General features: G+C 42.2%; 2 protein-coding genes across 3 annotated transcripts; one reads left to right on the top strand and one right to left on the bottom strand.

Moving 5' to 3' along the window:
* Positions 1–4,299: 4,299 nt before the first annotated feature.
* Positions 4,300–6,212, bottom strand: LOC142054917 (prolyl-tRNA synthetase associated domain-containing protein 1-like). The gene is made up of 2 exons (XM_075088132.1): positions 5,693–6,212; positions 4,300–4,990 (listed from the first exon to the last, which is right to left on the bottom strand). The coding sequence occupies exons 1-2, from the start codon at positions 5,777–5,779 to the stop codon at positions 4,553–4,555; spliced, it is 525 nt and encodes a 174-aa protein (XP_074944233.1). The 5' UTR covers positions 5,780–6,212; the 3' UTR covers positions 4,300–4,552.
* A 1,699-nt stretch (positions 6,213–7,911) lies between these two features.
* Positions 7,912–20,281, top strand: MTIF2 (mitochondrial translational initiation factor 2). Of its 2 annotated transcripts, none has more exons than XM_075088131.1 (14): positions 7,912–8,026; positions 9,314–9,545; positions 10,043–10,145; positions 11,414–11,585; positions 12,030–12,190; positions 12,617–12,793; positions 13,910–14,049; positions 15,260–15,384; positions 16,183–16,387; positions 17,258–17,510; positions 18,200–18,340; positions 19,136–19,300; positions 19,478–19,618; positions 20,023–20,281. In XM_075088131.1, exons 2-14 carry the CDS (start codon positions 9,321–9,323, stop codon positions 20,190–20,192), a joined length of 2,178 nt encoding a protein of 725 aa, XP_074944232.1. In that variant the 5' UTR covers positions 7,912–8,026; positions 9,314–9,320; the 3' UTR covers positions 20,193–20,281. The 2 variants fall into 2 exon arrangements, with proteins under 2 accessions (XP_074944232.1, XP_074944231.1); XM_075088130.1 differs by having other exon boundaries at positions 7,974–8,329.
* The last annotated feature ends 371 nt before the right edge of the window (positions 20,282–20,652 follow it).

Here is a 20,652-nt window from a genome sequence, read left to right as displayed (position 1 = left end):
TAGCATCCCTTTCTGGTCCCTTATTCTCAGTGTCAAGATTTCCACTGATTTCTGTGGAAGCATGGTGATTTTCACAGGGTATTAACAGAGATCAGCAATGCCAGGAGCAATCTGAAGCCCAGCGCCCTCCTGAAATCCAGCTCCACAATGGTTTTGTAGGCAGCCTGAGCTCAGTTGCATTTGGAATAATTTCCTGTGTTGTAACTGAGGTAATACAACATTTTTGAGAAGGATTCGGGCCGTTCCAAGCCATGCAGTGGCAGCTATGAGATGTCACCAGGGGGGCGGGTGGGATGTCAAAGCTCAGGGCACAGCTGAGTTTCTCCCCCAATACCAAGTGAGAGACATAGAGCCCAGACATGCTTTAGGAGAAAAGTACTCTTAAGCAATAAGAATCTGGCATCAGGCCTAGTTTCTGTACCACTCCTGTACTGCAATATAGGCAGAGCCACAGAGACTGAGGGAAAAGTTGCCTTTACAGAACTTCATAGGCAAAGACAGGGAATCTGGAATGCTCATAGCCCTTACTAAAGGCATAGCTGTTACGAAAGATAACTGAAGTGCCATAAATATTAGGAAAACCTCTCTGATTCTAAATTACGGTATTTTCAAGCCCTGTTCAGGGTCTGAGTGTGGCTGGGTTCTCCTAGCTCTGACTGATGCATTTCAAACTATTAAACCCTAACCATTTAGTAGTGTCACTATTTTTAGAAGAACATGCGTGTCTTGAATGAACAGATTCAAACCATAGTGCCAAATGCTGTTTGTATTCACAGAATCTGAGCAGTTGTGTGTGTTTAGATTCTCCAAGACCCTGGGAATTAGGCAAGAGCAGTGTATTGCTGTGACTGTTGGCACGGCACGCGCGTCTCTGAAGGACATTGCTGGGCACACATAACCTGCCCTCCCTGCAGGTGGCTGTGTTGTTTTTGTCACACGGGCACCTCCTGACATTTCATTTATTAGCTCTTTTCTGTATTCACTAAGTTGTCCAAGGCTACTCGTCACAACTTCTATGCTTGCTTTTTGTATATTATTACACCTTCTTCAAGCAGCCGAGCGATCACAGCCAGGGTGTAGTCACAAACCTTAACAATTGCTTGTTAACTGATAACGTGTATTAGAAATGAACCCCCCTGATCCAAAAACCTAAACAAAGTTTCCTTGTATGAGAGAATCAGCGGGAGTGTGGGGGTAGAATTCATCCTGCTAGGGTTGTGTCCAGTGCAGGTCAGATTCGTGTGCCAGAGTCCTGGCTAGTGCCCGTTGATGCCATGGTAAGCAGGTTTTGGCTCACTTAACCTGCACCGGAACACAGGCCAGAGTGGGATTTTGGGTTGTATTTGCTAAATTAGCCAAAAGCAGCACCAGGGATAGTCTTGCATTTAAGAGATCAGAATCTGCTTCTCCCAGCACCTTCTTTTGTGATGAAATTTCAGAGCAGAAGAGCAGTCAGGAGGCTACCTGTGCTCCGATGACTTCTAAATTATATTATTTTTCCTTTCTTAATTTTAATCTTCCCAGGCTGTGCCCTTAAAATAAAATAAAAACGTAAATTTCATTTGGGAGCAGCTTCACATTTTCTGAAACAAAAACTCGCAGGGGAAGAGCGCGGCAGCTGTTGGACTGCCTACAACAAGGGCACACACACGGCTTGAGTTGCCAAATGTGTCTCTGCTAGTTCAAGATTACGAAAGAAGTTGTAGTACTATACAATGTGTCATTTTCATTTACTTCTCTGGTAGTCTGCTGAGGATTTAGTGACATTCCCAGCATGTATTATTTCTAAACTCTTTCCAAGATGTGATGCAGCTTCATAAAAGAACTCATGTATGATTTTTAGAGGTAGATGATAATGTATATGTAAATAATGCTTTGATATTAATAAAACTGCCTTAAAGGAATGTACCTAGGTATGAAACAAAACTTAAAAAGCTCTTATTTAAATCTGTAATTTCCTTATTGATTTTTTTTAATGTTTGCCATTGTATACATTTATTAATGATGTTATTAAAATTCCAAACCAAATAATTTTTAATCTTATTTTGTGTGTACATTTATACACACTTTTTCTGGAACCTGATGTTACTGGAAGGATATTGGTGTTACGTAATGGTGATGTGGTCAGTGAGTATTTCTTCCTGGAAAGAAACTGATAAAACTGGAGCAGAATTTTTCTGGACAGTGTGTAGTTTGTTTCGTGTTGTTTATTTGTGTAGACCTGTGTAGCTTTTATCTATACATTATTTTGATGTTATTTAAAAAAAAAAAAAAGAGACTAATTTCATAAGTAATACAATAAGAAATTACTATAGATTTGCCAAATGTAGTATTTGAAACTTTGATTTTGTTTGACTATTATTTTTGCAGAGAGAAGCCTCAGAATCTCTTCTGAGGACAAAGGTAGTTAAATTTTAGGTAGTACGGATTTTAAGATTCGTGAAGCATAGTAAACCGCTGTTGTGCACATGTCTTTAAAACAATTTTTCACATCTAGAGCTTTCTGGATTTAAAAACCTGACAAGTCAAGTTTAGTTTGTTGGGGTTGTTTTTTTTTTAAGAAATAAAGGATTTTGGGGTACTATAAAGAAGAAATCTTACAGGGGAAGGGAGAGTGAGTGGCAGTCAGAGGGTAAGATAAATTTTACTTTCAAAGACACCTAAGACCGTATCTTAATATTTAGCTAAACTGGTAATGTATTTGTATATCCAGAGTTCATTAATTAACCCAATATTTCCAAATACAAGATGTTCCTTTCAGCCTCTTATTCACAACAAATACAAAATCACATGTATCTGGACCTCTTTCTAGTGACTCTTCCTATAGTTTCAACATTTTTGGGTCACTTCTTTTCCATTTGAGATGACTACTGTGATAGCTGGGGTTGGTTTGTGTCTTCTGAAGGTGGAGGGGAGGATTTAAATGGCAGTATCATGAAGTACTCAGTCATTAAGTTTGCACCTTTGAGAACAGGTTTCAAATCCTTCAGAAATGAAGGAGACTGGGGTAAGGATCTTTGAAGTAACTTGCTTTGCCCTGGAAGATGCTGCTTCTTACTCAGTTGGTGGCAGTTGTTTGTTCTGTAGAATTAAAGATTTCACTTTGTTACAGGGGAAAGAGAAAACCAATCCAGCATACAAATGTTTGATGTTCTCGGCTCCTAGAACTGTCTTGGCCATCTAGAGTGAAACTGATTCCAGTTGGCCGAGTTTTGCCATGTTTCTTTTGAAGCGTTTCCCTTTACCAGCATTAGCATTGCATCCTTCAGCATGAGGCAGCAGGAAATAGTCATCCGAGACCACAAGTCCTTTTTTGTGTTTTTCCTTCATGCTTCTGTAGCCTTTACTTCCATTCTGTCCCAACCTGAGTTGGCGCTATTGCTTTCCTTTAGGCGTAGTTTGTACATGACACTTTCCTCAGGCTGTGTTCACAAGCCCTCTTCCCCCGTCATCTTCTGATTTTGTCCCTCACTTCCACTACTTCCCTTTCCTTGGGTTTTGGGTGGACACTCATTGCCGCAGTACGTTTACTGGACTTTAAGGAGTTTCTGCTGCTTCTCTCTTCAACACAAAGACTGCTCAAAGAGGGTTTTGTTCCTTTTGTCAAGAGAGAGGAGGAGAAAGAATTAGAAATTTAATGTTGAGAATGTACCGGTCTGGTTCTGCTGATAGATACTTTTCTGTACTAAATGTATGTCATCTATTGAAAGCCAAGTCAGCCTCCCCTACACCTCTTAAGCCCATGGATGTTTGCATGTGTAGTCTCCTTCTCCCGAAGGGAGAAGCTTAAGTACAGCTAGCTACTCCTTGGACCATTCCTTCCATTCCTATAGGTGCTGGTTCAGGTACAGCGGACCAGAGGAGATGCATGTCCTCCATGGGTTCATCAGCTTGTAGAAATTATGCAGAGGAGTTAATACCATGGCAGGTTGTGTTAACATCCCTCCTGGGAGTAACATCTGGGGGCGGTCTAGGCAGGGGGGAGGCACGGGACTGTGAGTAGCTGTGTCATCTGGGAAGTGCCAGAGGACTTGGTATTTCCCAAGGGGAGGATCGTGTGAAAGGGAAAAAGTGACTAAAACCGTAGACAATCAAATGCCTTTTCGGTAGTGTAGCTAAGTTGGTTTTTTCTAGGTAAAAATAATAAAGCAACATGTGGCAGGGGATAAATGGGTACAGGTACAGTTTAGGCATCTCTGTCCTCTGTGTATTGACAATTATTTTAGAGCTTCTAATTTGTTATTTCCTAATGATGTGAAGTTTAAACCTTCAAGGCCAGTACCAGGGTCCACAGAAATATTTCCAGCTTTATTAATAAAAATGGATAAACAGGGTAACATTACTTCAGTAACACCATCTCCACTTACTGGTTACATAGCAGTAGATTGCAAACATGTCTTTTTAAGAATATTCTGTTAAACTTTCAATAACCCGAAGATGGTATTTTTTCTCACCAGATTATATAATATAAACTTACACAACTGAAAAAAAATAAAGGAGGAGTAAGCCTGGTGGTTTTTGGTTTTTTGCTCTACAAAGTCTATGCCTTCATCTACTTGATGTCTTCATCAAAGTGTACGATGATGGGATCGTGGCCTGTTGACCTCACAAACTTCAAAAAGTCATCAGGGCTTAAGCCCATGGTTGCAGAATTTGTCATTGGGTGAAAATACACCTTTTCGTGACCACCTTCCAGAAAGCTGGCATCCAGTACAAACCTCACGTCTCCCTGGTCACAGAAGAGGGCTAGCGGTGTCACACAGCCCTGGCCTACTTTTAGCTTTTCCAGCATAGCATTTTCATCGGCAAATCTTAGGTTTCCACTTCCAACACCCAGTTTTTTAGCAAGATCATTTAAATTGATTTGCCTGTTGTGCAGAACAGTCACCAGCCAGAACCCTTTCTTCTTTTTGTCTTTAAGAAAAAGGTTTTTACTGTGACCTCCTTTCATGTGTTGAACATGGGGCATCATTTCTTCAACAGTGAACACCTGGAAAATACCAACAGCATAGTGTGAGACTAGGTCCCATTAGACTCCCAGTTGCCTACTGGCAGGTACCTTTTGTTAAATACTTAGAAAATACTGAATGTTATACTCTGCCTAAAAAACTGTACCCTTTTATGAAGAAATTTTAAAAGAACACAAATAAAATGTGACATGCTGCTCCTGTGCGTTTTCTGAATCATTTGTCTCACGTATACAGCAAGAATATTGCACTTCAAAAACGCAAAAAGGCAGCCCCTATAGCACTCCTTTGTGCGGCTCCACCGCACAGAGATCGGAATGATGTGGGGTGTGTGCTTGTAACTGGGAGTGAGAAAAAGTCTGGAAAGCATCTTGGATGGTGCGGACTTCATGGTGAAGAAGTGGATAGGCTGTAGCTCCTGAAACTGCCGGGGAACTGGAGGGGAAGGGGGGCCTGAAAGGCAGAAATGGGGGGGGGGGGATGATGCTCAAATTAGCCCCCAAAACCCCCAAAATTGCCTGCCTGGCCCGGCACCTGTAGGCCCATTTAGCAAGAAATGCAAAGTGATGCTTTCCACCCTGATATTTGATTATACTAAAAAAATTACATACAAGGCCTAAAACTGCCCCGTAGCCTGTTCTGTGCTGCTCGTACATTGTGTTTTGTTTCCGGATTTAAAAAATCTCCGGCGGACGCCAAGGCCCGCGGGGAGAGGCGGCCCCTACCTGGGGGTGCTCAGCGGTGACCGTGGCGATGCCCAAGTCCCGCAGCCGCTGCGCCAGTGCTTGCTGCAGCTCCGGTGCTGCCGCCATCGCCCTCCTGCTCCACCGGGGCCGGGCAGAGGGGCGGGCAGCACCGCCGCCACGGCCACCCCTTCCGTTAGGCAGCTTCCGTAGCGTTAACGTGGCACCCAGCCCCTCGGCCTGCACCCCTTTCGGGGGGATCCTCTGGCCGGGCTGAGGTCCCCGCAGCTCGAATCTTCCTGGGGGAGAGCGCAGGGCTGGAGCCGCCGCTGAATGAGCAGCTTCTGAGCATGAAGCGAGCTGTAAATAAAACACATTTGCAGTAAGGTTTGATAAGGAAAAAAACCCTAAGCTTCAGGCCTGGTTATAATGGCTGAGTGCATTATTGCTGTAGAACTTCCAATCTGGGAGCAGGGCAATTTGGATCTGGCTGCTGAAGCCCTTCCCTTAAACCCAGTCACAGGAACAGGCTGCCCAGAGATGCTGTGCAGTCTCCATCCCTGGAGATACTCAAAACCCGACAGGACACAATCCCAGGCAGCCTGCTCCCTCAGACCCTGCTTGAGCCAGGACATGAGTCGGTCTCCAGAGGCACCTTCCCAACAGAGCAGAGCTTGCTGTCTACTTGGGAGCAGAAAAGCTTGGTTGTCCCTCCTGTCTTAGAGCTCCCCGGGCCTGCTGCCTTCCTCCTTCAGCTTCACCTAGCAAAGTTTTCCATCCGAAACGCATCTCCACGTGTCTCCTTGTACCTCCCCTCCCACACAGTTCAGTATATTTCATGTTCCTTAAAACAAGCTGTCTCTTTCCTTGTCAAATACCGACATTAAAAGAATATATTGCTTTGATACACACCAGGTTTTCACATCCAGTGTGAACTGTATTTGGTTGAAATACTGGTTTCAAAACAGGTATTTGCCTCAAATATGTACCAAAATTATTCATCTGTGTGCTCACTGTAATTTCACATGCTAGCTTGTCACTTATGCATAGTTTTGCTGAAAACGTGGCTAAAGAAGGAAGTTAAGAAAAATTCAAATCTAGAAAAATCGAAAGAAGGTAAACTGTTTAGTTAATTATGCACCCTAAAAATGAGAACTGCATAATCAAATGGGTTTTTTTAAAGGCAACCAATAATAATAAAAAAGAATTGCAACTAAGGGACAAATCTAAGCATTAACGCCACATAAGTTAAGCGGAAAATATTTCTACAACCCAAACCATTGTCCTGACCTATGACATCAGAAATTATTTGTTTTCAGTTTCAGAAAGACAGGCAACCTATAACAAAGCTTTAAATGAAAACAGTATGAATCTGTGGTTAAGCGACATGGATGAAACACAACCCCACGCTAATTCCCAGAGCCTTACAGCAGCACACAGAAAGATTTCCAGGCAGCATCCAACGGAAGATCAACTCAAAAAGCAGATTTGCAGTAAACTCCGGTGGCAGCAAAAGACGTACATACCACCAATTGCAAGCGTGCGGAAAGCCACCTGTGTGAACTACCCTAAGTCCTGCATTATGGGCAAAGCGTGTAAAATACACAGGTCCAGCCTAAGTAGAGGAAATTATGGTTATTACTCGTAACACACGATTTGCAGCTGCCTGACAGAGATGGCTGTAGAAGCAGCATTGTCCCAAGCAGACCCCAAGGGTAAAGGATGTCATAGGATGTAATTTAGGATTATCTCTGCGTTTTACAGAGAGTATTAATGAGGGAACATGAAGGATTTTTCAAAAACCAGTTACAGAGCTTCCTCTTACTTATTTTTTTCCTTAGTCTAAGGAAAAAAAAGTTATATTATTTGAGAGATGCCAAATTAGAGAGAGCTTTAAAAAAATCAGCCGTGTTAAAGCTTTAGAGTGGAGGTGGGTGGGAGGACAGTGCAAAGAAAAGCTGTTACCTCATGGACGCGCTATCTCCAGGAGAACCCTAAATTTAAGTGTGTGTATATATGTGTAAATACACGCTTAAAAACACCCGAAGCCCTAGGAGGAGTATAAGGAAGCTCAAAAGCAGCCATTTATCGGTAGCGCAGCCAGCGTCGGCCGCTCTCTCAGGGAATTTCCCGCTTTCTGGGAGGGGAGGGGAGGGGAGGGGAGGGGAGGCTCAAGCTCTGCTCCCGCCCCATCCCGCCCAGGGAGCCGGCCCTTGCGGCGAGCGCCACCGCCCCGCGCCTGCGCAATGAGGGGCTCGGCCGGCGCCAGGCGCGGTAGGGCGGGAGGGAGGTAGGGCCGCCGGCCTCCCGCAGCGGGTCTGTCAGGGGCAGCGGAGGGACCGGACCGGGCAGCGGCCGTCCCGGGGCGGGGAGCGGGTATTGAGAGGCTGCGGCCGCGGGGGGGGCTGCGGCTGGGAGGTTTCGGGAGCTTGGCGGCCTCGCGGTGCGCGTTGTTGCCGGGTGGACCCGCTCGCAGCGAGAGTGAGGGTGTTCCTGAGGTAACTTGTTCGCCTTCGTGCCCCGCGCGAGTGAAGGCGGTTTGTCAGGCGAAAGGCTTCTGGAGGCTGATGGCTTCTCTGCAGTACCAGCCTAAACGATGAGCATAAGGAGGTGGAGGAGTGCGCCTGTCCCGGCCGCCGGTGACCCCCGGGCCGAGAGCCAGGGAGGGGTTTCCTTGCGGTTAGCAACCTCGCCTGGATTTCTCCTCTGTCAGCTTGTCCAGTCTCGCGTTGACCTTATGTTAGCTTCTGGTGTATGCAGCGTCTTGTGGCAGCTCCCTCGGTTTTACCGAATCTGTCCCTTTAAATTTCTTTTTAGGGTGGGGGAAAAAGTAGTTTTTGGTTGGTTAGTTTGTCTCCCGCTCACTTCCTGCAGGCATCCGGATACAAGGGAGTTTTTAAAGGGACCGCGGTCATTCTGAGAGGAATTGAGAGTATTTCCTTTATTTGGAGCTTCTCGGAGGATGGTACAAAGCCACCTTTGAGAGGAGACGTAGAATGTATAGAGAATGGCATCACTGCGCGGAAGGACAAAATAGACAACCGTGACCAGGAGATTTGTATGAGATAATAAGCAAAGTGACTCAAGCCAAAGTTAAGAGGGTTAAAACAAGATGTGGGATGATCTGATAGAAGCATGTAGGAAAGCTTAATTGCTAAGCCAGGACTTGGCCTCAAAGGACATCGCTGTCCATGTGACAGCACTGGTATTGCTACAGTGCAACAGTCTTTTAGTGGTGGTATGTGCTCATTTAAACAGCATTTTGCAAATCAGTTTTACTGGCTTAGAGAGCTAGGTTGCACCTGGGTAGCTCTTATCAGTATAGGACGAGGAATGCAAGCATTTCTTTTTCCTGGGTAGTGTCAGGGAACCTGAAATGGTGATTTTAGTAGTTCATATTAAAGATCAGTGGAGATAGGCAAAAGACTTGTAAGCTGGGGCGATATTAGTAGATCTGTGTGTCTGCAGTGGGATAGTGGAGAAAGGGGAGGCACTTAAGGAAACTGAGAAACTGGAACAGTTACTAAATAATGTAACTTTTTCAGCATTAAAAAGCCTGTTTTGAAACACAACATTTGTTCCTTGTGTTCCTGTCCGTATTATCATAGGAAAGCATATCTTTCAGCTTTGAGACTGATTTCAATGCATCCTTTGTATTTTCAGTGAGGAAATGAATCGAGGGTTGATACTGAAGTTTGAAAATCTGGTCCAGTTACGTGGCGCTTGCCGGCAGCTGCGTACTCTATCCTACAGAAAAGTTCACCGAGCACAATGGAAGCCTGTGCAGTCATCTGCACATCCTGTGTGGTCCGTTCTTCTGTATCCTCAGTTCTGGCAAAAAGACAAATTAATCAGTATTGCCTTATTGCAACGCAGGCATCTAGCCACAAAGGAGGTAATTAACAAAATCCAGTAGCCTCTGCTTTTGTGTGAAATTTGAAAGTACAAGAGCTCAGCCTGAGCATTTTAATTACAGGAGGAAAGAGCTTTATTAATGAGTATAGATAAGTTCTTACAAATTTATAAGACAAAATGTACTCAGTGTATGACTGTATTGGGAATCCCTCTCAAATATTGACTTAAAGTGCTTATACCAGCAGCATCATGAATTGTGCAGAGGCAGGAGGAAACTATTACAACCACAAATGAAAATTCTTCTGTGGATTTTTTCTGTATTGAAAAATTAAAACCAAAAAAAGTTTGTGTAATACGCTATGCACTTTAAATATTCAGTATGATGTGTTAAGTCATTTATTGTAATTCATTAGTATTGTAGTAAAAAAGATGTGTTAGCATCATATGGCTTGAGACCATTTTCTTTTTATATTGTTTTTATTATTTCTTAGTTTATGCCAGCTATATGTTACTATATATGTGTCTAATTCCATGTAGGAGACAAAGAAGAAAAAGAAGATGCCACTGACAAAAGGTGAGGTGGAGATAAAGCAGAAGATGACTCTTGAGGAACTTGCAGGAGCGATGGGTAAAGGCATAGGTGAGAGCCTGCTCTGTTGTTTGATGTTGTAGATTTTAACTGTTGTGTTTCATTCGGTTGTGTCACTCCCATGAGCGGTAAAGGCAAAGGTATTTACGACTGCATTAGTTAGTGGTTGCTGATCCCTCCCTTAGCAAGGCAGAGTGTCCCCATACCAAAGAAAATGTTGGTAGGCACAGTGACAGACTAAAGAGAAAAAAAGATGGGCTATCCAAATTACCAGGCAAGACGCTTTAATGTGAAGAACCCTGGGCTCTCTTCTGTCCCCAGCAGGAAGGCTTAAGACCCATGTAGGCTGCTCTTTGTGTTTCCTAAGTGCTAAATCATTCTGGAAGGAAAAACATTGCACCTGGTTTGTCGAAGCCTGGCCCCTGTGAGTAAAGTATTCATGGCTAAAAGGAGAAGGCGCAAAAGAGCTTCAGCCTGTAATCCAAGCCTGGGAGCAGGATTCAGGAGCAATATGTATTTCATTTAAAAAGTCATTTGATTAACAGGGAGCAGGCAGGACTTGTTTGGAAACACTCCCCTCCTTAGGTGCCTGCCCTGACAACTGGGTTACAGAAGCAGGCTTGTGCTTTTAACCCCATGAACCATTTCTGGTTGCACGTGGCTCAGCTTGACCAGTTTTCAGTGTTTTCGGGCAGTTATTCGCATGTTTTGACTGTTGACATTTGAAATAATTCCATACCTGTATAATATCCATCTCCAATTTCTTTTTATCCAGATGAGTACTTTTTTTCTGGCAGACTTCCTCTCAGCAATCAATGAGGAGAGAAGCAGAAAAATCTGTTGTGTCTTGCTGTACGTTTATGAGCTAGATTTGTAATGGTACTTAGGTCAGCATGTAACAATGTTTGACTACTGCAATACTTTCTATATTTCTGCTACCAATAAAAGTGGCATATGAACAGATTTATCATCATTCTTTCCTCCTTAAGTCACTTGTTTGCTATTTGGTTTAGATGAGTTTCAGGTTTTTTTCTTCTTAGGGGTTAATGGAAAAGTAAGCTGTGAAAATCTGAGTGAAAAAGATGATAGCATCTAATGAGGCAGTCATTTTCAGGAAATCTTGCTGAATTAAATTCTCTGCAAGTACATAGCGTAATAGAAACTTTTAGATAAGTTTAACTAAAGGGAAAATGCTTTGTGAATGAAACTTATTAGCATGATATAAACTACTAATTAAGAAGTAATAAACTGTATGAAGTAGGGTTTTTTATCCCACATGTTTTTGTGGATGTAATTAAATGTCTTTATCTTTTCTACAGATCATATTTACGAAGTGCTGCTACACACAGACATTGACCTGGATTCACTAGAACCGGATTCTGTCTTATATGAAGACCATATCAAGCTAATTGTTAAAAAATCAGGAATGAAGTATAAATCGGCAAAACTGAAAGAGGAAAAAGAACGAGAAAACACAGATGCCGTGAAAAGGTGAGTTGTGAACTGTTCTTTTTGGCTCTTTTTATCCAGTTTCTGCAAGAGTTTTTCATATACCATGTTTTCTTTGTTCTGATGGTAAGTTGATAATACCTGGTATAGTCACAATCTGACAATATTTAAAAGGTAAAGTTCACTATTTTGATTTCTTTGGCCATAAAACTGATACTTGGATTCGGTCTGGTTTAGGTGAGCTTTCTCTATGCCGTTTTCCGGAGAAAAGCCAATTCTTTGATACCCTGAATTGCTTCATTAATTGATGCAGCAGTAAGAGGGCTAGCTGTGTGGCATACTAGGATTTGTGATGGCAGCGGGGAGAAGCTAGGCTCACCTCATCCTGAGTCCTGGTGAATGGCTCTTTGTTAGCCATAGTGGGCGTGTGTGTCGCTCAGTGAACTGTTTTGGTATTTATGAAACATGTTTTTATTTTAATTGTAGGCCTCCTGCCGACCCAGCAGTACTAACCCCGCGGCCCCCAGTTGTCACTATACTGGGTCACGTTGATCATGGGAAAACAACCTTACTTGACAGTCTACGAAAAACTCAGGTGGCATCAATGGAAGCAGGAGGCATTACACAACACATCGGGGCTTTTCTTGGTATGACTCAAGTGTACATGGGTGTGCATAAAATAGTTTATTCTCCATCCGATATAATGGGGTGACTTGCTGCCAGTTCAGTGGGGAAAAATATCGCAGTGTAAACAGTTTATACATATGCAATGAAAAAGGAAATCGTAACTTGTGCTAACTGTTATAAGTATGTGGCTGGTCCTTTGAAGCGGATTGTCTGTGCAGTTGAAATTACATTTAGACTCCTTTGGATTATGAAAGATCCCAGGACACTTTTTATTTCCTGAGGAATTAAAAGCACCTTTGACCTCCATGCCAACAGTTAACTGTCTGCCTAAAATATGTCATCATTATTAAAAAAATTCTCAAAGGAGTGACGCTTGATTTACAACAGGTCAAATAAATCTGTGTGAAATGCTGATTTTAAAATGTACCGTATATGTTTGTTCACAGTGCATTTGCCGTCTGGGGAAAAGATAACTTTTCTTGATACTCCTGGACATGCAGCTTTCTCAGCCATGCGAGCAAGAGGTACCCACGTTACTGACATTGTCATACTGGTTGTAGCAGCCGAAGATGGAGTGATGCAACAAACCATAGAATCCATTCAACATGCTAAAAATGCAGGAGGTACAGTGTTTAACTTGTTAATAGCATATTTTGAAGTAAGTGGCGAGCCCAGTACACGAAGTTAATGTACAAGACAACGTGCGTTATTATGCCACGCAAATAGTGAGTGTTTTGCAAACGTTTATTCTCTCAAAAGAAACTCCTTGAACTGGAATCCACAGAACTTGGTAAGTAACTGTTGTAGTCCCATTCGTTCTCTCCTGGGAAGGTATTTGAAAATATATTTTATGTTGCAGTAATAAAGATATTAAAATACTAGTGTTTTTGCAGGACTTGTAGGTGTGCAAGAAAAGCACTCATTGGGTGGGTGGGGGGTCTAATGTTAGTTTGGTGTTTTCCCTTCCCTACTAGGATAACTCCTCCAGCTTACTCATGGTAGCTCAGATCTCAGTGTCTGTTCAGGGAATAGGTGCCAAGTGAGATGATTTGTTTGAAGTGGTCAAAACCCACTCTAACCTTTTACTGCAGTTATGCTAGGAGCAGCAAGTTGTATCAGGAATAGTGTGGCCAGCAGGAGCAGAGCAGTGATCGTGCCCCTGTACTCAGCACTGGTGAGGCAGCACCTCAAATCCTGTGTTCAGTTTTGGGCCCCTTAGTACAAGAGGGACATCGAGGTGCTGGAGCGTGTCCAAAGAAGGGCAACGAAGCTGATGAAGGGTCTGGAGAACAGGTCTGATGAGGAGCAGCTGAGGGAGCTGGGGGTGTTTAGCCTGGAGAAGAGGAGGCTGAGGGGAGACCTTATCGCTCTCTACAACTACCTGAAAGGAGGTTGTAGCAAGGTAGGGGTCAGACTCTTCTCCCAAGTTACTAATGATAGAATGAGAGGAAACAGCTTCAAGCTGCATCAGGGGAGGTTTAGATTGGATATTAGGAAAAACTTCTTCACTGCAGGAGTGGTCAGGCATTGGAATAGGCTGCCCAGAGAGGTGGTATGGTCGCCATCCCTGGAGGTATTCAGAAAACTTGTAGATCTGGCACTTGGGTGTCACGTGGCCTGGGAGTGTTGGGTTGATGGTTGGACTTGATGATCCTAGAGATCTTTTCAAACCTTAATGAATCTATGATTCTAAGTTTTTGTTAGGTTGGTAATAAGTTTTTAGTTTTTTCTCTTTTTAGTTCCTCTTATCCTTGCCATTAATAAATGTGACAAACCTGAAGCTGATCCTGAAAGAGTAAAGAAGGAATTGCTGGCTCACGATGTGGTCTGTGAAGAGTTTGGAGGTGATGTTCAAGCTGTAAATATTTCTGCACTCAAGGTAGAGTTTTGGTGGAAAAAATTATGGTGTTCATGGCGTCTAATGCATACAGCTGCATTTTTATCTGGCAACTGGAAAACAAGTTCTTATCTTCCTGGTATTTGACACCTTACCATGAGCTAAGTGCTGCTGGCTCTCCCCAGAATTATTTGAAACATACTTCTATCATAGTTTGAGGCTCAGACCTTCAGTAAGCAATTATATCTCATCTTTCTACTCAAAAATTAGTGTGTATTTTTCAGGTTCATCCTAATTGCTTTTCCTCATATATTTGCTTGTTGTATGAAATGAGTGCAAAGCCAAGGTTGGTGATAATGCTGTGCCTGAAGGGAGAAGTTCAAACGAGGGTAAATAAAGTTTTTGTAACATGAGCTGAATCACAGGAACATAGTTTTGTAGTGATCTTACAAGATTTACTGTCTTATCCTTGCAAACAACTGATAGCTAAAAACTGAACTAAAATCTGAACTTTTGTCTTGTGGCAGTCAAAGCAGCTTTGTCGAAACTGATTCAGCAGTATCTTAGGTGTATTGCTGTTTCTCTAAATGCATCCCAAGTAGTTTTCTAAAATTTCAGGCAAGTTCAAGACCTTCTGAAGTCACACACTTAGACTTAAAAACAGACATACATAAAAATGACTTCTCCATTCACCTCTGTAGCACATGTTGTTGCGCTAATCCTGTAGATCTGGATCTGCTGACTGATGGCTAGCTGGTGTATCTGTTCTCAAAAATAAAATGTAATTAGAATAAAGGAGGGGGAAAAAAAAAAAGAAAACAGACCAGCAGTTTTGTGTCTCTGATGTCCTGGAGTCTTGACTGTGTGGTAGATGTCATCAAGTTTCAATTTGGCTGTTTAGGTGTTTAGTTTGGGGGGGGGAGTTGGTTGTTTGTTTTTAAAATTTGCATTCCTAATATACTTGTAGCAGAATATTGCAAGGTCTTTTTCTGCATTTATAGCCCAGATGCTATGACCAGGGAAGCAAGGAAACTGTCCTTCCTAATGTTTGGTGCCTTCTGGACCGGCAGTACAGCGGTCTTAATAGCTCATTACTTCAGTGCCATCTTGCCTTGAAGGCAAAGGGATCTGTGCTGTTACTGCATTGTTAGAAGTTCTCAATTAAACGGGGGAATTTGGCACTAAGATCTTGCTTTAACTGGGCACTTGATGCTTCCTTTATTTTTCTTTATCTGTGTATGGTTTTATATAGGGTGAAAACCTCATGGTTTTAGCAGAAGCAACTGTTGCATTAGCAGAGATGTTAGAACTGAAGGCGGATTCCACAGGTCTGGTGGAGGGGACCATAATTGAGTCTCGCAAAGACAAAGGGAAAGGGTAAGTAATCCACTGCCTTTACAACTTTAATGAAGCAATATTTAACAATGCAGAGATATTGTTCAGGTGGTTTGTACCTCAATATTAATGTTTAACATTGAACTTTTTGTGTTGTTGTTAGATAAAACTGTAACAGGTTTTTTCCAGTGTTTTTAACTAAAGCATTGAAATGCTATTCTATGGCATGAGAGCCAGAAGAAGAAGTTGCAGACTGATAGAGCAAAATTCATCACGTGACTGAAGTGAAATCCTGTAAGCATAGGAAAATAGTTTAAAATGCTAGAACAGATGTATCTTTTAAGACGTCATTAAAAAGTAGGAATGATTATGTTAATAGTCATAATATACATCTACAATTTTTGGCCAATTGTGTGTAACATGACACTTTACTCATGTAAATATTGTAGTGCTTTTGCAGGTTCTCCGTAAACACAGTGTGTTCTGACCTTTTTAAAAATGAATTGTATTCTAGAAAGTTGTTGGGGTTTGGGTTGGGTGTTGTTTGGTTTTTTTTTTTTTGATGGGGCGTCCCTTAATGTGTGAAATCAAGCTGTTGCCAATTTTACAAATGCCAAATTGATCTGCAGAAATGAAGAGTACAGTGCAGGTTTGGGGCTTTTTGCAAGTCACTTTAAAATTTTATTAGTGCTCTGACAAAATGTGTCACAAGAATATTCTTCCTGTGATTGACTACAGGTTTGCTCTGTTCTGTGTTTTCTCCCCATTTTCACGGTTATTGTAGGTAAGCAGAGTCACTTTAATTTTGTCAGTTATTTTTTCTCGTCTGCTCTTCACTAGTCCCGTTACCACAGCCATCATCCAAAGAGGAACTCTGAGAAAAGGCTGTGTTCTGGTTGCAGGGAAGACCTGGGCAAAAGTGCGTTTCATGTTTGATGAGAATGGCAAAGCTATAGAGGCAGCCTCCCCAGGCATCCCAGTGGAAATCATGGGCTGGAAGGAGGTCCCTTCAGCAGGAGAGGAAATCCTGGAACTAGAATCTGAGGTACAGAAAGAACTGTTTAACGGAAAACTTATGCTGCAGTAAGGTGGTTGGGAAGGAGCTGGGTAAAAACAAAGTGATAGTTTTTATTCTAAATAACCTAGGTAATCTGATGAAAGACAAAGGCTGAGCATCGGTATTAAGAGGCCTGAGCTAGGAGTTCTGTAATGGGAATGAGCGTTTGTGTATTGTGGTTTCTTTTCCACTGCCCCTGCCTCTCCCCTGCCAGACCATCCTCTCCTGATCTCTGTGCATCCAGATTAACCTGCCTTACAATCACATGAAGAAAGCAGGCTGCCCCTGGAATTAAATATGAGTCGCCTTCAGTTCATGCTTTTGCTTCTCATGGTCATCCTGCCTTCCTCCATGCTTTGTTTGCAGCGACCACAGTCCTGCATAGCTTCTGCTGGGGTGATCTGGGATATGTTCTAACGTGGTCCTTTTCTAAAGGCACAGAAGACTTTTCTCTTTTTATGTGATCACACTGTTGTCCTACCTGGAGAACTGTCCAACACTTAATGGTATCAGTGTTTTAATTTTAGGACAAGAGAACTAGTTTCTGACAAAAGATTATGCACTGAATATAGCTTGAAATAGGTGTTGTGAGAGCTAGACAAATACTACATGAAAGAATGAACAATCATTCTCTTCTGCAGTGCAGAAATACCATAAAAGTAGGCTTTGAGTCCTGTTGTAGCCCAGGGAGGAAGCTATTGCGTTCCTTTGCTGCCATCCTGGCAGCAAAATCTATTTTTAAATGTGAAAGAAAATGCGTGAGCCTGTAGAGAAGATGCAAAAGGATGAAACTGCGTTAATGTGGAGTTTTCTGCTGCAGCACTTTGAAAGGTAATGTTTCTGTCTCTTCCTGCCCAGCAAAGGGCGCATGAAGTTGTGGCGTGGAGAACCTATGTTGAACAACAAGAGAGGATGAAAAGGGATGTGGAAGTTATTGAAGCAAAGCAAAAGGAACACAGGATGGAGTATGAGAAGAAGCAACAGAAGCTAGCCCATCTGACCTGGAGACAGAAGAAGGCGGTGCTGTATAAGGCCAATAAGCATCTAATGTTTTCAAAGCCTAAAGAGAGAACAGAGATGGACAAAAATGTGCTATCGGTAATTGTTAAAGGTGCTGTCCTCTTCTGTTTACTGCTTCCTTGGCTTTGTTCTCTGAGCATTCTCAAATGCTCAGTCTGAAGCGTAGCCCTAAACTATTATCAAAATTTCTGTTACTGGAAGTTAGATCAGTTTAAAACAACAAATTACTGAACTTCTCTCAGTAAGCGGAGAGGCATCAGGAAGCATCCAGTGGTCAGAAGGACGCACTTCCAGCAGGGCCAGAGCAACAGGAAAATTAATGAGCCCAGCCCCTTTACCCAGGAACTCCCAAGTAAAACCCATACAAGTGCCTATATATATACACATTTAAAAAAATATATTAAAAAAAATACAAGCTATATGAGGATCAGCAAAATGGAGGACAAGAATAATTATTAGTTAAACTGGGATAGGAGGAACTTGGTTGGACCTCTTATTTAGTGATATATGAGCAGTGACAGTAGTAGCTGAAAAACTATACAACTTGACCTGAAAATGACAGCAGATGTGGAACCTCTGATCCTGTTGTATTTATGCAGTTCATTTTTTGGAATTAGTAGACAACATAGATGTGTTTTAACATACTACTGACAATATAGTAAGAATGAAAGATGTCAGAAGACCTTATGTTGCATAGTGTGGAGTTGTCATTCCCTCAGTTCTACTTCAGTGTCTCTTTGACATACACAAAGTCAGCAGCACTTCTGTTTATACATGCAGGGGACGTGGATGGATCTGTTGAAGCTATTCTGAACATTCTGGACAGCTATGATGCTCACAGTGAATGTAAACTGGAGATCATTCATTTTGGAATGGGAGATATCAGTGAAACTGATATCAGTCTTGCTGAAGCATTTAATGGTGAGTGTTTGTGTAAAAATCAATTTACAATTAATACAAAATCTTTATTGAAACGGGTAGGTCTCTGGTTTTGTTTTCTCAATAATAATTAGCAGCATCAATAAGGTAAACTTACATGTATCTTAAAAATGTTTCTTTTAACATCAAACAGCAGTGCAGTTGAGGAAGGCTAGAAATCCTGTGAAAATGGGATGGTCTTGACAAACTGTTGCCAGCAGTTGAATTGTTAAGGTTAAACTCTTGACTCTTCACTCAGGTTGCTCAAGCAGGGCAAAGCTCTGGGAGGCAATTGGAAAGACTGTCAACGGTTGTTCCTCTTTGTACCCCATAATTCTCACCTGCTGTAGAGGGTGTGTAGCCACTGGACCTGCCATAGCCCACAGGTGGATGAGAATTATTTAGAGTTCACTTCCAGCTTAATTTGGACAACCAAGCTGTTTTTCGAGCCCAAAAACAGGAGGTGCTTGTCCCTTTATGGAAGCTCTGGTAGGCTGTGTGTAAGCATTAGTTTCCACTTGGATACCTCCAGTTCTGTCATCAGGGAACTTTCTGTGAGGGCTTTTTTGAGCCATTTGTTTTGACACGAGGTCAGTAGCAGTTGACGTGCAGTGGTGGGAGAAGTAAATGGTCCCTCCTTGAAAGGGAACTGGCAGTAAAATGCTGTTTCTTGTTGGCCGACTGCTAGTTCTAACCTGGGCTGCAGGTTAAGCATTACAGAATAGACACAGCAGACGCTTTCACTTATTGTTTAAAGACTGATCCCTTGTAGTTATCCCTTGCTGATTGTTTTATCAGGTGTTGTGTTTGGATTCAGTGTGAAAGCCAATGCAAGTATTAAGCAGCTGGCTGCTAAAAAGGGAGTAAAAATTAAACTTCACAATATCATCTACAAACTTATTGAAGACTTGAAAGATGAGCTGAGTAGCAGACTGCCCCCATCTGTGGTGGAGAATACGATAGGTGAGTTCTCATTGACTGGTGAAGTGTTCCTATTGTACCAACTATTTTATATTCCTCTGTAGCTGCTCTTCTGATTTGTTATAACGCTTGGTAAGTGGAAGAGTGTAGGTTGCTTCTTTTTATTGCCAGTTTGTTATTCTTGTGTACTTCATACAAGTTTGTATTTTTTTATTTTAGGGGAAGCTTCTGTTCTCGACACCTTCTCTGTAACAGTAGGAAAAAACAAAATTCCAGTGGCTGGATGTAGAGTACAGAAGGGGTTGCTAGACAAAAAAATGAAATTTAAGTTAATCCGTAACGGGGATGCTATTTGGAAAGGTGAGTGTAATTGCTACAAACCATGTCTTGCCACTCAGTATTGGACAGTGCTGGTTCCCTGTGTGGTGCAAAATGTACACATCTGCTCGCAGGGCAATCCCATACACTACTTAGGATGAGTTGCTCCAGCTAGAGAAAAGCTGCAAAATGAGACTATACTGTTACCCAGACCTTTTCCTAACCATCACTTCTGACAGGAAAGCATCATCATCACATGATTTAGCTGCTGAAAAGGACCAATGTCTGACTTGAATGAGCTGCAAGTGTGCAAAATCCCTACCTTTTCTTGCTTTTGTTTTGTAGCTACAAGGCAAAACATTAATTGTGTAAGATGGGCAAACCAAAACACTTCTGTGCTCTGATGATAGCAGGCTTGCTCTCTTCAATGCACTTTCTCTTTGCAGGATCTTTGTTGTCACTGAAGCATCATAAAGATGATGTCCAGGTAATAAAAACAGGTATGGATTGTGGATTGAGTTTGGACAAGTACATAGAATTCAGTATTGGAGATAAAGTTATCTGCTATGAAGAAAAAGAAGTTCTACAGACAACTTCCTGGGATCCCGGATTTTAAAATATATTTGAATATCTTAACACTAAAGGACATGTATTATTCCTAGCTGGCCTTCAACTCTTGACATTAAATGAACTTTCAGAGATGCACATGAGCTTCTTTCTATCTGATGTTTATACAACAATGTTCTGCTTTTAACAAGAAACCAGCTTACCTCACCAGGACGTGGGATAACCTGCAACAATTAACTGGGAGCACTTCAAGTGTGTAAAACCATTACAGTATAAATATGTCTGATCACTCTCTTATTGGTTCCAAAATAGCTGAGACATATTCTTTCTCCTCCTCAGTGCTGCTATACATCCTTTCAGTATCTAGTCTGCATTTTGCTAGCAGGACTCCGCTACCCTTTTCTCTAGCGCTGACCCACTTGTAGACATGACTTTGGACCTCTTGATCTCCTGTTTTTCTGGATTAGAACTACTACTGTACTCTCTAAATATGAGAGGGGTAGAGAGCC

The sequence above is a fragment of the Phalacrocorax aristotelis genome, chromosome 3 (assembly GCF_949628215.1).
Source record: "Phalacrocorax aristotelis chromosome 3, bGulAri2.1, whole genome shotgun sequence".
NCBI classification, from domain to species: Eukaryota; Metazoa; Chordata; class Aves; order Suliformes; family Phalacrocoracidae; genus Phalacrocorax; species Phalacrocorax aristotelis.
The sequence above is the reverse complement of the archived record's forward strand: the minus strand, read 5'-3'. Positions and strand labels throughout refer to the sequence as shown.

Excerpts from the sequence above, each read along its gene's own strand:
- LOC142054917 (XM_075088132.1), bottom strand. The coding sequence starts at position 5,779 with ATGGCGGCAGCACCGGAGCTGCAGCAAGCACTGGCGCAGCGGCTGCGG. Across the intron at positions 4,991-5,692 it reads TCACCGCTGAGCACCCCCAG|GTGTTCACTGTTGAAGAAAT; the intron begins GTAGGGGCCGCC and ends GGTATTTTCCAG.
- MTIF2 (XM_075088130.1), top strand. The coding sequence starts at position 8,247 with ATGAGCATAAGGAGGTGGAGGAGTGCGCCTGTCCCGGCCGCCGGTGAC. Across the intron at positions 15,385-16,182 it reads CGCAAAGACAAAGGGAAAGG|TCCCGTTACCACAGCCATCA; the intron begins GTAAGTAATCCA and ends GCTCTTCACTAG. Across the intron at positions 18,341-19,135 it reads TCTTGCTGAAGCATTTAATG|GTGTTGTGTTTGGATTCAGT; the intron begins GTGAGTGTTTGT and ends TTGTTTTATCAG.